This window comes from Megalops cyprinoides, chromosome 14, assembly GCF_013368585.1.
Source record: "Megalops cyprinoides isolate fMegCyp1 chromosome 14, fMegCyp1.pri, whole genome shotgun sequence".
Lineage (NCBI taxonomy): Eukaryota > Metazoa > Chordata > Actinopteri > Elopiformes > Megalopidae > Megalops > Megalops cyprinoides.
This window is the reverse complement of record NC_050596.1, coordinates 14,387,845-14,404,073: the sequence shown is the minus strand read 5'-3', so window position 1 is coordinate 14,404,073 and position 16,229 is coordinate 14,387,845. Positions and strand designations below refer to the sequence as shown.

Below are 16,229 nucleotides of genomic sequence, written 5' to 3'. Positions count from 1 at the left end.
CTTAATAAGGATGCTCTGCAGCTTATGAAAGCCAACCACACGTCTGTGTTTCACCACATATATCATGGGTGTTTGCTAACCAGTTCTCACTTACATATATAGTTATGCTTCGGTACTAACTTAGATACAATATTGATTTGTGCGTGTGTGTGTGTGTGTGTGTGTGTGTGTGTGTGTGTGTGCGTGTATTTATGTCCCTTGAAAAGTCATTAGCCAGCCACCAAAACCATATGTGTACACATTCAGCAAAAATAACTAATTGAGAAAAGCTGAATTAGCTGGAAACCACCTTGATGAAAAGAGGAAATCAAATGAGTAAATGCAGAAACAGAAGGATACAGTTATACACACTCTGTAAACATATCAAATCAATTAAAATTAATTGCATTCACAAATCACGGAAAGAAGAATATTTTATTAAATAGTGCAGCTGTTACGTTTTTATATATGGCACAAACTGCTGTGAACTACTGATCAGTACAGAGAACATGCACAATTAACATAAAAAAGCAAAAAAACAATCAGTTTAAAAGTTCAGCACATGCTTCAACATAAAAACAGGCTACATTGTTAATGAATTTGCTTTGGTCTCTCAGATCTGATTCCATTGTATAATGAGCTTTTTATGTTGTATTTTTGTAAGGTATTAAATGCTCTAACAAAAAGTCACATTTGGCAGTAGAATATACACAATTGCCATAGACAGTTAAAATAGGGTCATAAAATAACATTTGTCTAAAACAATGCTTAGACTTTCAAATTTGACTATCTCCTCGGGGAGATCATAACATTCTGGGGAAACAAAAGCAACACTGAACTCAACTGCCTTCTTCATATAAAATATATATGAAACCATAAAACAATTCTCCAAAACACATCATTCTTTCACATCCACTGATGAAACTGCATATGTGGTTCATACACATTTAAAGCATAGCCAGTAAGTGTCAGAGTAGTGGTATGAAATTTATTCATAAAGTAAATACTCGTCTATCAGACACTTTACACCAGCTGGCGCTTCTCCTCCAAGCTACACATCACCCTATAATGGCAGTGTACTGATATATAATTAATACCACTCTCCATGTTTACTGGATGTAAATGGAACACAATAAAAAATGTAATATAAACAGACAATCCCAAGGAAAAAAAATAGCAGATAATGGCTTCCTGAGGTATGAGATATGAGAGAAGACAAGCACACAGGCACTCTTTAGTAGACTACTTAATTTTTCAGTAGTCTGTATGCGTGTTGGTGTGCTAACTTTCATTTAAACTCCTTTCAGATGTTTTGAGCTCTAAGTCACCATTTGGGCCTGATTATTATTTTACATGTGATATAATCATACTTTAATGTGCATTTCAGCTGATACAGACCACTCTTAAATCACCCAAGAACACATGACTTTTGTGCCCCACATTTATAATGAGCGCACAGTGAGGAAAGGAGGATGATATTTAAGACCCTTGCAGCTGAATAGTGGTTAACCCCAGTAAAGATTGTGTCCAAAACACTGGTTTGGTTTCAAATAATAATACATACAATAGAAAAAAACATGAAAACAACACAGATTTCTATATATGGGTAGATACGTGGTAAAGGCCACTGTCTCCGACAGATGATGTGCATTGACAATTGTAAGCACCTATCTGTCAAAGACTTACTACAGCTTGCATTCAAACCCGTACATTTTTCTGCGTTAAAATAGTTTGAGTATTACTGCTGCACGTATACAGAAACCCACACATCAACTTTTTAGGAATTGCTTGTGAGAACTTTTGCAAACTCAAAAACAGATCAGAGTAAAGCACTGCACTGTAGAACAACAATAGGTGAAGGCTTCAGAATTAAGGATGGCTGAAGCACATAGGCCTGCTAATCTTTAGCGCCTCCTGGTGGTGTGGACATTCTACTTGCGTCCCGCTGTCCCTGACAGTTTCTTCAGCCTCTTCTTCAGCTCCAGGGGGAACTTCTCGTAGCATTTCTTACAGACCGGCTTCATGTCAAACTCCACAAACTTATTCCTGCACACAAGCAGACAAGAGTTTAAGAACATCATCCAACATGTGCTCATTTAGAAATGCTCCCTTTGGATGCATCACACCTCATATGACACTGACCTCAAAGGTCTACATTATGCTGAGCCCAAGCACTCACCTCTAACTGCCATTGTTACTTGCAATCATCATCATACAACTTACCAGTGTAGTTTAGCCAAAGTACCTGCACGCAGTCCACTGCAGAATGGCTGTTATCAATGTTCAGTCTATTGTCATAACTATACTCTGTAAGCCATACTGGAGGATAATGCTTCCCAAAGAGAGAAATAGCAACTATAAAAATTATGTACTGAAGTGTGCATTCCACAAGATTGGCCTGCTAATGGGCTTTCTGATAAAGATGGTGCTAATGACATTCAAGTTTCAGCGTACCTTGCCATACTACAGAGTAATTATACTAGAAATTACACTATTGTGAAGTATTCACCTTCACTGATGAAAGCTGGTGAATTAACATGATTGTTAAATTCACAAACATCAAAGCCCAAAAAGAAGAGCATTCTACAGTCACTTCACATGCAAGCACAGACAAAGAGCAACCATACAGGGACTTTTCATAGAGACTGCATAGGGACATAGAGAATCACACAGGATTACACAGACTGGCATCAGCTTCATCCCCACTCCTTGGTGTGACTTGTGATCAATGACCAGAGACCATGGCCAGAGTGAAGAGAACAGGAAAAGATAATTAAGCTGGATAATTAAGGCTAAAACTGGACAAGGGCAGGCCCTTTATTTAAGCATCTGCCCAAAATGCCACTCACTTGAGGGTCAGCTTTGTGTTGCAGGTAGAACAGGCAAAGCAGTTGACACACCAGGCCTTATTCAGGGCCGACACCACTGGAAGAGACAGGCAGATCCTTCATTACTGGCCATTCATACTGAAGAGCAACCGTGCTCTCAGTGCTAACAAGCTTTTAGCATTAACACATGGGCATTCATGTAATAGGAGTCATCAGGAGTACGATTAACTAAAGTGATTCAAGGAAAAATAAAATTCTAGTAACATTATAAACAAAATGCTTAATATTACTGTAAACACTATTTTGGCTCCAGAGTTCTGGGGAGCCATATGCAACCCAAGGGACACTTGTTTAAATCCTAAAATTAAAGTATCCTTGTGATATATGATGTCACATTAAGATAGAAATGTATGGGCTACACTGTATTTGTTTTTGTACAGTGTAGATAGAAAGAAATGTAAAAAAATTAGACACAATATATGTGTACATGCTGAACAGAACAAGAACTCACCATCTCCTTCGATTACACGGTTGCAGTGGTAGCAAACATCTCCAAAGAGCTGGCAGAAGAGCGAGATGGATCAGAAGGGACATGTCACATATGCAAAACAAAATGGTTTGAATGCTGCAAAGAACACAAGTAATTCCGATTTGTACCGATTTCCAATCAAGGTTCCAATCAACTGCATGATTTCTTTCACCAACAGGTGGAGCTATAAAACTGAGAATGGAGCAGTATCTTTTATCATTTTTCCTGTGGAGACTCTGGCACAATGATTTTTTTTTTTCCCCGAGACACGTGATGTCAAACACTGCTTCTTTTCGCACTTCAGCCCACAAGCTAAGCTAGCACAGAGATGAAATGTCTTCCTCCGGGTCAATGTCTGAGCTCCTGGTCACTGTCGGCTAGTGACACGGCCGGGATCGAACCCGTAGCGATCAGTCTACACTCGGAACGAGTGCTTCCATCCAATGAGCCAGTTGGGAGCCCTGGCACAATGAATTTTAAGGGTTTAAAATTTGGGTGACTAATTCCTAGATTTAATGGTATTATTCATCCTTTTTTTAAATTATTTTTATTATTGGCATTTAGCAGGTGCTCTTATCCAGAGTGACTTACATCAGTTATGTTTTTTTTGCAATGTTATTCATTCATACAGTTGGATATTTACTGAGGCAGCTGTGGGTTAAGTACCTTGCCCAAGGGTACAGCAGCAGTGCCCCAGCAGGGAATTGAACTAGCAACCTTTCGGTTATGAGCCCTGCTCCTTTACCACTATGCTACACTGCTGCCCACTAAGCTTTTCTAAAAAATCTACAGCATGCAAATACAGTGTAGCATATATTATATCAACATGAGTGGATTTGGGTAATTGTGACATTGTAGATGTTCAGTTACATAGCCATAGTCAAGTTAAAAATTCACTTCTTCCCCTTATCATTCGGCATTGAAATTCAAAATCCCTCATGCTTTCATGTAATACTAAGAAGGAATAAATGTTATCTTCTGCTTCTTTGCTGAGTTGTTTTTGTGTTCTGAGAAATTTCCGGATTGTCACATTACTTTACCTGGTTGTAGTGCGTCTCACAATAGGCCAGCCCCTTCCTCTCATAGTGACGGTGTCCCAGGAAAGGCTTTTCACACTTGGCACACACAAAATGCTGAAAATACAGAGTACCAGCCAATCATGTTAGCTCAGCACATGCTCTGCACGGGGCCATGTGTAGCTCAGCTTCAGAGAGCTGCCTGTATCATGGCACAGAAGAAAGTGCTTACACTGCAAAAACTGTACAGCACTCCAGCTGTTCACTGCATTGGTAGTATGGGTGCCCATGAATGGGCTCTGCTCCACATACACACTAAACACACACAGGCACAAGACCTTAGAAGAGAGGAGGAGGAATGTACCTACAGTACTGTGTTTAGCTTCTACACTTGGAAAGAAAACAGGATCAGACAATTAAAATGAATGGCATTGCAATATTTTCACACTCATTTCTGAAGTACAGAAAGCAGTGAGCAAAATTACCTCTGTATTAGAATATGGCTCCTTTGGAATACTAATCTACATTGACACATATATTAATGGCAGCAGTTCTCAAAATCCTTAGAAATGTAACAATATGAAGTAAGAAACATCCCATAACTTGTACAATAATTAAAAATTATTATAATTACAATAATTAATTATTTGTAGTTTGTAGTTAATTACAATAATTAACAATAAAACACGCACCTCTACGTGCCACTGCTTGCCCATGGCATTGACTACGCGCCCCTCGATGGGTCTACGGCAGGCCCCGCAGATGGGCACACCCATTTTATCATGGCAGGGCAGGCAGTACAGCTCGCCTTTCAGCTCTCTGGCATCTGCTGTCAGCTCCTTACTGTAAAGAAGAGGAGAGGAGGAGAGGAGAGGAGACTCAGACTACAGCAAATTCCATAGATCTGATTCTCCTTTAAGACAAAGCATTGCCCATGACGTACCTTTGATTCCATACAAAAGGTATCATCGTTCTCAAAATGCTGTACAATGTTTTTTCCCTTTTTTTAATTAAAATGTGCACTTATGTTCTCATAACATGGTGGACTGACCCGCAGTTACTGCAGTTGAAGTGGTCGGGGTGGTAGGGGTCGTTCTTGAAGATGAGAGGCTGCTCATCGATGATGGCGTGGCACTTCTGGCAGATGTACTTCCCGAGGCCCCTTGCCTTCTCCCGGTTATGGCACGGGCGACACAAGTGTCTGGGGGCCACATTAAAGAGGTGAAAAGATAGTGGCAGAATTTACAAGAGCTGGGAGCGTTCATACAGTCATACAGTACCAGTCAAAAGTCTGGACACTTTTGGAAAGCCTGGAACTTTTATTCTTTAGATTTACTATTTTCCAACATTTTAGAATAACGGTAAAAACATCAATACTATGAAATAACACAAATGGAATTATACAATAACCAAAAAAGTGTTGAACAAATCAAGACTACCTTTTACTTTAGATTTTTCAAAGTATCCAAAAAATATTTTTTAAAAGAAATTCATACATATAAATAGTGAAGTTCATGCCTATTTGTCTAAGAAACAAATTTCAAGCATTTAAGCACAAGTCTTTAAATTAAAATGTCTTTGAATGCATGTTTCCAATTATCGGGTATGTCCAAACTTTCGACCGGTACTGTATGCATCTCCAATCCAATGAGATTATGCACAACCATCACCTTACAAGGGATCACAGCAGGAGATGTTTTTTATGGATTCAGATGATTCTCACGGGAGTGTGCTCATGCTGCAGTGTGTAGAGGGGCTCTGCGGCGTCACGCACTGTCTGTGTCCTCCCTCCCAACATCTGCAGGGATGTGCTGCGCAGAACTCACCTGCCGGCGTTCTTGACGAAGCCCACGTCAGCCAGGACCGCCTGGCAGATATCACAACAGAAGCAGTCGGGGTGCCAGCTGTTGTTCATGGCCTTGATGACACGGCCGATGATGAATTCCCCTGAGGACAGTGACCGATGAAAATGTACACACAGACAAGAGGAAGCACCACACCAATATAGGCAGGAGACTTACATATGCAGGAAGCATAGATTACACTGACAGGAGCATATATCAGCATACAAATTAAGTTTGGCATAGCTAATATTGTGACCCATGTTATTGATTTTGACTCTAAAGGACCAAAGACTGAGCCATGTGGTATGGAAAATTAGATTTAAGGCAATCAGGGAAATCACTGGAGTCTATTTATAACAAAATTGTCTTGTCTTGCTTTACTCTGTAGTGAGAAGAAAAAAAGTGTTCGATTTTCTAAATTAAATAAAATTAAATGACCTTTAGTGACTTCAAATAGCATTCTCGGTTACAATTTCATGGATAAAATTTGGTGTTGGTGCAGCTCACTCTAACCTCAGTGTATGTGATAAGACTGCTGCAAGCTTAAACTCACCACACTGGTGACAGCAGGGGGCAAACAGCATCTGGAAATCATGCTCACAGTACTTCCTGCCCTCAAACTGCATTTGAGAGAAGACAGAAGTAAGTATATCAAACAACACCACACTCTCTACAGATGGCAACATGCAAATATTACCTTACATAGGAGCGTTACGCACACAGTTCAGACAAATACATACTTACACGAGACATGTTCATTTGTTTGGAGTTTGGAATGTGTTGGCATCTTGTAGGAACATTCTCAGGGCTCTGTTGTTGATCCACAAGCCACAATATCTACCCACCACAAATCTGATACCCTATCCCCGGTCTTTACAACATGCAATGCGATTTTTCATCATCAGGTACACATAGGAGGTGTAGGGAAGAGCCCCACCTCGTAGAAGAGTCCTTCAGGGAACTGCTGAAAGCACTGGGCACACACAAAGCACGGCTCATGGTACAGCTCCCCATTGCTGTTGACAATTTTCTCTGCTGGGGCGAAGCCACTCTTGCAGCGCTCACAGATGGCATTTGCCAGGGCATTTGCCATGTTGCTGTGGGGAGAAAGAAAGTACATTACTTTTATCACTCTAATGTGTTCATTTGCTTAGCTAAAGCCCTTATTGGTGATCATTTCCAAGAGTCACTTTTCATAGGCATTTAACACAGTGAAGAACTCGCTCCATTTCAGCGCTTGCTGCTCACAATGTTGGGTCACACATTGAGAATGGTTCTCGATTCCGGAATTCTTTTGGGAACTCAAGGTCTGTGGGAATTTTCATGCAGAAGTAAAGTAAACGGTATTGTTCCCTCTTCTCCACTTCTAACACACTTCAAGGAATTTTATGGACCATTCCTACAGAAACCTCCATGAAGGAGACCCACGTTACTGAGACTGTCTGTGCATTCAGAAATGATGGAACTTAAAGCACGTACCTCCATCTTAAGTCTATTAGCAGGGGAATACCAGTTTGACATGTGCGTTTGTATCACATCCAATAAGTACTCTGCTTGAAATGCCCTCCCTGAGATCACTCATTCCCGACACAAGGATTAAAACCCTTTAGACTGCACATCTGTAAGCTCACAAGAAAATACATGGTTTGAAGTTTTGTGTTGTATGGGAAACACATTTCTAGTATGTTTTTTTCCTTCTTTTTCTTCAGAAAGAAATCAGTTGGAGATGTATTTAGATCTTAATATATACGATTTGTAGTTTAAAACATGGTGGTAGATGGATAAACCACAAAAAAGCCTTATTTCATTTACATCAAAGTCACCAAATGTCAATCAGTCAGCCTTCATGGATTAAAAGTCTGGAAAGACAGAAGGAAGGAAACCCAGAGAGATTCAGACTGTTTTGTTCGTAAGGTTGGAATCCCAGAGCCCCTCTTGGAAAATATAAAATGTATTTTACTCATCTCTCTAGGTGGATGACTTTGCAGAAATGCATATGCTGCAAACCAACAATGCAAACCAAACCAACCAACGATGCTGCACACACAAACATAAATTGCTTGACCTTACACATGCCACTGACTAGTTTGCCATTTATCCAGTTTCTAAATGAAACTACTGTTACAGTGGTACACTGTACAAGGATAAGGTTGGAGGAATCACTGGTATATCACTTAACTTCTGTTACTTGTATTATCATGTGTGTTATGAATGTCTTTGTTCTATTTGAAACACGTTACAAATGTGTTTTTGTGATTTTTTTTTTTTTACTTCAGAAAACCAATGGGATCTGAGCACACTATTACATATTGAAAACTGACTTTCTTCCTTTTGACTTTGATTTGGAATTTTTTGGTTTTGAAAATGTCTAACAGAGACAGAGAACAATCCCCTTCCAGTTAAAACTCCATAAAATTATAATCTTCATTGTGTGCAAACTGAACTTACTGCATCAAAAGGCACCAAGCTGGCAGAATTAAAACATGCAAATGTGCTCTTTTCTGTTGTTCTACATGAACTGACAGCTGGAATGTACACAGCTACACTAAATGGTAAAAATCAAAGTCTCCATTAAAGAATCAGCTCAGAGCAAGGGCGTAGTTTTGGTCTCAACATTGGTAGGGACACAACAACCGAGGGGACATTGCAATTATGTAATATAATAATAATAATAATATTTCACTCCAAAGATAATGCGAATGAGTTTGCTCAAATATTGGTAGGGGCATGTCCCTACCGTCCATATGCAAAATTACGCCCTTGGTTCAGAGAGATGGAAACCTTGTGCTTACATAGAGACAAGGAAAGTTCTGTTTGCATGTAAAAGAACACATGATAAGCACACAGTCCTTTCCTAGCATTTTTTCCTTAAACCGTCAACTACATGCTCAAAACACCAGCCTGTACAGCCCAGCGTATCACCTTTGCCAAGTGCAAATTTGTTAATCATTGACATCTACCACTGTGTACAGGCAGCACCAGTATTCAGGTTCCACAATGGCTCTTTGAGAGTTCTTGCAAAAATATCTGAAGAATTTGCCCTTCTGTCCTCTATAGTAATGGCATCACACAAATTGTGAGATGGCTATAAAAGAATTAGAACAGGTGACTCTCCCCTAGAGTCCATTATTGAGAATGGCTACTGGGACAGCCGTAACCCTGCCTGTGACCCTACCTTATATTCATGAGCTGTGGTCTGGGAGGCAGCCGTAAATTCCATGGAAAGAGCTAGAGATTTTTTTTTGAACCAAACAAGCATCTTCTGTATACAAAGCATCAAGAAGTACAATTTACAGTATTTTGCATCATTTAAGTCTTTGTCACTGGGCTGCAAGGAGGAAGCTTCCTCAGAGGGCAAGTAGGTTTAACAAGATTAGGAGTACGAATAAATATGGAGGGCACTGTATATAATAAACATGAAGAGTTGTTTTAAAACAGAATACTTTGTTTAAAATAAAAATTAAATAAACTATGTGTGCAACCAGTCTTAGTCAGAATATACTTGGCAAAGCTCAGTAGATGCTTCAGAACAGTACAAACACACATCCTGGAGGTGGTCACATGCATACATGTGAAATGGTGATTTGTGAAAACAAGAAAGGAAAGGCATGGAAAACACAGCTAAGTGCTTTATTTTATTTAACCTGTATTACTGCTTAGCACCTTTTCACATTTTAGCACAATTCACATTTTATGGATAGAACTTGAACCTGGAATTAAGTTCATGTGATATGGCTGAACTATGCATTTATCTTCTTTAGGATGGCTTTGGTATGACTTTGGTGGACAACTTTACAAGGTAAATATTGATTGGGGCCACTGAGGGAGGAATGAAGGATTTGAGAATCTAAGGAAACAAACTGCACTCCTTCATTTTGACTCCACTGTATTCCTACATCACTCCAAGTTCATTTTAAAAATGTTAAAAACAGAGTGAATGCCTGTTAGTGTATTCACGCCAATGATATTTATTTAGGCACAAAAAAGACATTTCAGTACAGTCAATCCAGACAAAGAACCTGTTTGGATAAAAAACCTCAGCAGAATAATAACTTTGATGTCAAAACATTGATTGCCGTTTCAAATAGAACCATTTTTAACAAATTTGAACATATTTCACAGGATACACCTAACGGAATAAGTTACCGGTAGTTAAAGTAGATGGGTGTTCCTGTAAGAACTTGGCCTTGTATTGGTATCTGGAATGCAAACACAGACAGGACAACTGCATGAGTGTTTATGAGGACAACCTCAGGGGTGTCCTGTGAGAGGAACAGAGAGAACTCCTCTTTGGGCAGGTGTTCTGTCATACAAAGGTCACCCCTGCTTCCCATATGATTGGCCATGGACACGATGGTGCAATGGATGCCTGGGGACCCCTGGCTGTCCTTCAAAGGTCGGGCGAAGGCAATATCCTGAAAACAAGCTTTGTGTGTAGCCTGTGCTATCCTGTGCTTTTCCAGAAACTTTATCACAGCTGACGGTATGGATGGGGCAACACTCAACCTAACATCAGTTTTCTTTCTAAAAGTTAGTACAGTTACCTTATTATCTTTTCAGTCTTCCAGTCAGTTTCAGTCTTCCTACACTTTCACTTGTACATTACTCCATCTGACACACGTTTCTGCTTTATCTCTGAAACATGCTGACCACAGAAGCAAAGATCTGAGAAACTACTACTGTCTAAGAACAGTCTGAAGTAGACTAAAACAGTTTATTGTGTTAGACGGTATTTATCACCCTCATGGAGGGATCTGCAAGCATCACACATGTGCGGATGACCCTCACCTCAGTCTGTCCTCAAGAGAGTCACACGCGCAGCCATCAGGGGCCTCCTGCCTGCGCCTGTACAGGTCGGACTTAGACAGCTCCTTCAGCCTGACGGTGCACATACTCCCTCCCCTCTCCGCCTGTGTGACGCTATGGTAACAGGTAAAAGGTGTCCCGCGTGTGCCACAGCCACAGAACTTTACAGATGAAGGCAGTCGGTCGTTTCCTCCGGTCCAAAGAGGAACTGTAAGCGGTTTAAGCAGAACAGCCAAGCTGTGACATTCCACTACGCTTGCACAGCGGCTCTGCTCCAGGACATGCTCTGAAATGACCTATAGTGGGGCGTGGCTTAGCTCCAGCATACCTATGAGATTGACGCCCCTCCTTCACACTCGGCTTTGCCCCTGGAGCAGGTACAAAGGGCTTGTCTGTAGCAGACCTAACTCGTCCAGGTAATCAGGGACAGAAATCCAGGTAACCAGGTGCTCCTCCTTAAGGCCTGTGTCTGCACTGTGACTCCTCTGACCACAGAGTACAGGAGAAACAACTCTTCAGCTGCGATCACTTTGGCATACTGTCAGTCCCTTAAATATGTCTCTTATCTCGCATATTTCACAACTCACATAATTTGAAAAGTTGCAAAAGGGGCAAAGGGCAGAAAATACTACCCGAGATACTACCAGAGAATGCTACTCTGGCAGGAAGAAAAGATCAGAAAATAGCACAATTACACCACTCACTGCCATATGGACTTGTCAGTAACATGGGGTCCATGGGAAGCTTTCTCTCTGTGCCTCCATTTCTCTTCCACAAATTCAAATTAAAATGCTTTATTGGCAAAACTGTTTCAACAATGACAAGACTGCCAAAGTCATCAAATTTACAATCAGGCATATAACATGTATAAACAGAACTATAATGAACAGGACGGAGAGGAAAAAACAAATGAACAAGCAAACAAACAACAACAATTTAAACACCAGTCACTGCCAGTCCTCCTATGGCAAAAAAATATGCTATGGTACACTGACAAAATTGTGTGGCAAGTGATGATGACCATCTCTCTCTTAGAAGGATTGTCAACTTACCTACACTAATCAATTTTTACATTTTAAGGACAAAGTCCATCTCTATCACAACCTAACCTGTTGTACAATGACCATTTAATCTTTCTCTTTTTGACAGCCATGATTTTTGTGCCTGGTTTTTTCAACGGCTAGACTGTTTTCACTGAGCATGTACTTGGTAAAAGTTCTGTCTCTGCTTTATATCTTGGACAGTAACAAGATATTCAGCCAATTTGTAATCTCTTTTTAGCGCCGGTCTGTTTTACAATGTGGTTTGTTCAAATCTGTAATTGTAAAGCAGTGTTGGTCTAAGACTGGTGAATGTTAGGTATTATGTGGTTAGTAACTCTCAGTTTAAAGGTTCAGCTCCTTGGTTTGAAGTACCTGAATTTGCAGTATGTCTTTGGGGCTGCATTTAAGATGTATCCAGAATTAAAGTGCCCTTTTCACATTTATACTAATTCTACCCTGCATGCAAATGTTGGTGCCTTTCTGTGGATGCCAAGTAAAATTCTACAGAATTCTACATGCAAATACAAACCAGAGGCACAAACAGCCGAGCTCTCTCCTTCACCAGTCCAAACCTGCAACATTCCTGGTAAGCACCACCACGCACACAGGCAGCACTACCAATGCAGCTAACACACCAGGCACAAGATTACACACTGCTGGAACATGCTACCACATACCAACACAACATGCAAATACATAACACATGCACAAAACTACCCAACATACCCACCTACCACAGCACACAACCTCTTAACAGGGAAAATAGTTATAAAAGGCATCATGAAAACCCAAGTCCAAACACCAGAGGAACTACGGATGTAACCAATCTAACAATTAAAATACTGTGTATTCCACTGAAATGTAATCATTAACAAACTTTTTTTTCTCAGTTGAGTTTGATAGTGTATGCTGCAGCACTGAGAACTAACACGCAAAAATGCAAAAAGGATCAGCCAGTAAAGACTCCCTATCAGAGGTATTCCTGCTCACTCAGGCCCCCTTATGACTCCATTCCAGGCACTAAATACCTCTTAACACTGATATGAGATTATCTGGGTAAACGTAAATACTGTGTTAACCCCAATTAATTAATGAAAAAAGCTGACAGAGACCCTGAATTGATATTTGGAGGGGCAATGTGTCTAAACTGCACAAACTCTACAGAGACCAAAGACTTTAAACTACAGAGACATTCAAAGACTCACATTACCAATTTCAATGCTCTGAGCCAGATCAGTTCCTACTTTACCACTACAGCACTAGTTTATTTTTATCAACAAGAAACAAAGAATGTGATGAAATTACAGGTTGGGATTTGAAAATACATGTCATGATTAAATGATGACATCATGGAATATACTAGAACAACAGATCTTCTGGGCCATGGTAATCTGAGTCATAGGACACTCAAAACAGGAACACCCCAGGATATGGAATGGTACTGGCACCACCCTCTGGACATCACTGGTATTGTATCTTTTATTAACTGTTTCCTTGCTTGCACAGGCCACATATTTAAAAATCCAGCCACACAAGTTTATTGGTAACAGAGAAGTCTTCTTTATAATTGAGAACAATTATTTCATTATTATTATGATGAAAGTGTTCAGTAGCATTTGCATACTTAGTGTTTAAATAATATAATCCCCTACCAGTCAGGCAACTTTTGATTTCAGAAAGTTTGGTCAGAAATCTCAAGAATGAGCAAGTTCCTCAAGTGTACAAATGCAATATTGCATGTGTGCAAATACAATATTGCAGTTATGGGTTTTTAACTTAACCATGAAATTTACTTAGCTCTTTGAGCACTTATAAAATATTAATGTAATGATTAAAAAAAAAAATAAAGGTAAATACAGAATACCACACTCAATGTTTCACAATACTTATAAGCACAGTGCTGTACATTTCCCATAATGCAGATAAAATAAAATTATACATATATTTCAACCTTAACAAAACACTGACACATTACAAACACACATACTTTGACGACTGTGTTACAAGCCAGTTTCTACTCACAGCTACGTTATACAATTTGTGTATGCTGGGCTCTTACCTTTTCACTCCTCACCCCAACAGTTCAACACCTGAACACTGGAGATAAACCTGTCCTATTATGGATGATTCTCAGACCATACAGGAAAGGTAATCATTTCCAAAAGTCATGTGGGTTTTTCTTTCCAAAGCTTTCAGCTATTACTGGTAACAGACTGTCACCAATTAAAGACACCCAAAGCAGCACAATTTAGCTTGCGATGTCTTAAAGAGGAATGCAGCAATAGAATTTACTTAAACTTCCAAATTAGATTTTGCTCTCCCTGCAAAAGCCATAAGAACTGCCTTTCACACCAAAGTATGTCAACAACTGACAACCTTTCTTAACAGTTGCAAGAAGTGCTTTACTGACTTCTACTAGAATCCTCACAAATCTTGAGCGCAGACATTTTATCAGAGTAAAACACCAGAAAACATGCATGCGGGTTCGGCCAGTACGTTTAAAATGGCATCCACTGTGTATTTACACATCCTCTTACATTGTTAACAGCACTTTACAAGGCAGCGCTGTCACCTCTGCCTTAGTGAGTTAAGCCAGGAGAATGACTCAGTCCCCGTCACCTATATCAGGATCGCCATGGTTACAAACTGTGACATTAACTTTCAAGTGCATCAGGCATACAGGAAGCAAAATAAACGGCTGACATGCAAGTTTAGTAGTTTAGGAGTATCACAGACGCATTGTTTCCCCGAGGAAACAATCTAGGTTGTTCTCTCCTAAATGCATGCATGTCTTCGTAATTTTTTTACCGCTTAGGTACCCGTAACAAAAAAGATGTCTATTTGCGTCCTGGAGTAACTGTTAAGTAAGACTTAAGTAGTAATAGTCAACACGCTTTCTGGATCTCAGTTACATCTTCTACTACAGTCACATACTGATCCAAGATACAGTAATTTCTTGGTCTACTGTCAAACCCTAAATATACTAATAAAGGCTTAATGGTAATTAAGCTGGGAATGCTAACTGCCAGGAAAGCAACTATAACTGTTTAAATTTCAATGCCTCGCTTATATTGATTTTAAAAATAGTGGACTTGTTAGCTAGCTGAATATGATTTAAACTTTAAAAAGCCCGACTGGTGTGGTAAGGGATGTCCCTCTTTTTGTATCACAACAGGCGTTTGTCTACGAATTCAATATCCGCAGACTCTCTATAAACAGCATATTTGTTTGCAGAGTATCTCCACACATCTGCATTATTTCCACATGGAAACTTTGTATAAACTAAATATCAGTTTTCAACTGCACTAGCCTCGGCTGATCTCTTTCACGAAGAAGTATGGAATACTAGGTTAACTATTCCGTATTCTCCTAATGTACCGTAGATCGCAGTAGGCTGCGAACTAACCACTTAGGCTTCTGTTTCTTAATGAATTATTTCAGAGCGCTTTTTGTCGTTTACAAACCAATTATACAGCTGCGAACGGATAAATACACAGAGGAGTGGAACTGTCCCAGATAGGCTTAACATTTTAGCGAGTTAATCTGTGCTTACCTGCCGGTCATGTCTGCTACCCCCAGCATCCCCTCTGAAACCACACTTGGGGAAACTTTTTGGGCGTATCCCAATTCTGGAAACGAGGTTCGTTTGTATCAGCCGATGTACAGGAGGGCAAAACCGCCTTCCAACATGCACCGTTTCCAGGTAGTGGTGCGCAGCTTGCAAAGGAAATAATCTATTTGTACGAGTCTTTTCAGTATATTGTTAAGGACTGGTTCTCAATTCTCAATGATGTGTTTATTTGAGTCACCAGTCGGGCAAACCCCAAATGCTTTGAGCGACTTCTACATCAGCCTATAGAAAACTACCAAATCAAAAGGACCAGCGAGTGGACGGAAACATTTCATTGGGTTCCATTAAGACGGGCGGATACACAAGCAGCGTATCAGACCTGTACGGTCTGCGAACGTAAACGCCCCAATCAATGAAGCCCAATACGCTTCTTCCAGCAGTTCAGGCATCGACATTTCCCACGTGCAATGCACAGATGATTTTGCCGCAGTGGAATGCATAGCGTATGTATAATTTTTGAAGTCCAAAAAAGGTGTCTTCTAGCAGAGGTGGAAAACCCCGGCTTCAGAAAGTAAAAGTCCTGCCATGTATTTGTTCTAGCCATTCACTAAAC

General features: G+C 40.1%; 1 protein-coding gene across 2 annotated transcripts; it reads right to left on the bottom strand.

Annotated features, from left to right (window-relative positions):
* Positions 1-1,892: 1,892 nt before the first annotated feature.
* LOC118789050 (LIM and senescent cell antigen-like-containing domain protein 1) lies at positions 1,893-15,808 on the bottom strand. 2 transcript variants are annotated; one of them, XM_036545346.1, is made up of 10 exons: positions 15,599-15,808; positions 7,134-7,293; positions 6,750-6,816; positions 6,179-6,299; positions 5,404-5,553; positions 5,045-5,195; positions 4,377-4,469; positions 3,319-3,367; positions 2,829-2,904; positions 1,893-2,025 (listed from the first exon to the last, which is right to left on the bottom strand). In XM_036545346.1, exons 1-10 carry the CDS (start codon positions 15,625-15,627, stop codon positions 1,911-1,913), a joined length of 1,011 nt encoding a protein of 336 aa, XP_036401239.1. In that variant the 5' UTR covers positions 15,628-15,808; the 3' UTR covers positions 1,893-1,910. The 2 variants fall into 2 exon arrangements, with proteins under 2 accessions (XP_036401239.1, XP_036401238.1); XM_036545345.1 differs by lacking the exon at positions 15,599-15,808 and adding an exon at positions 10,985-11,088.
* Between the last annotated feature and the right edge of the window lie 421 nt (positions 15,809-16,229).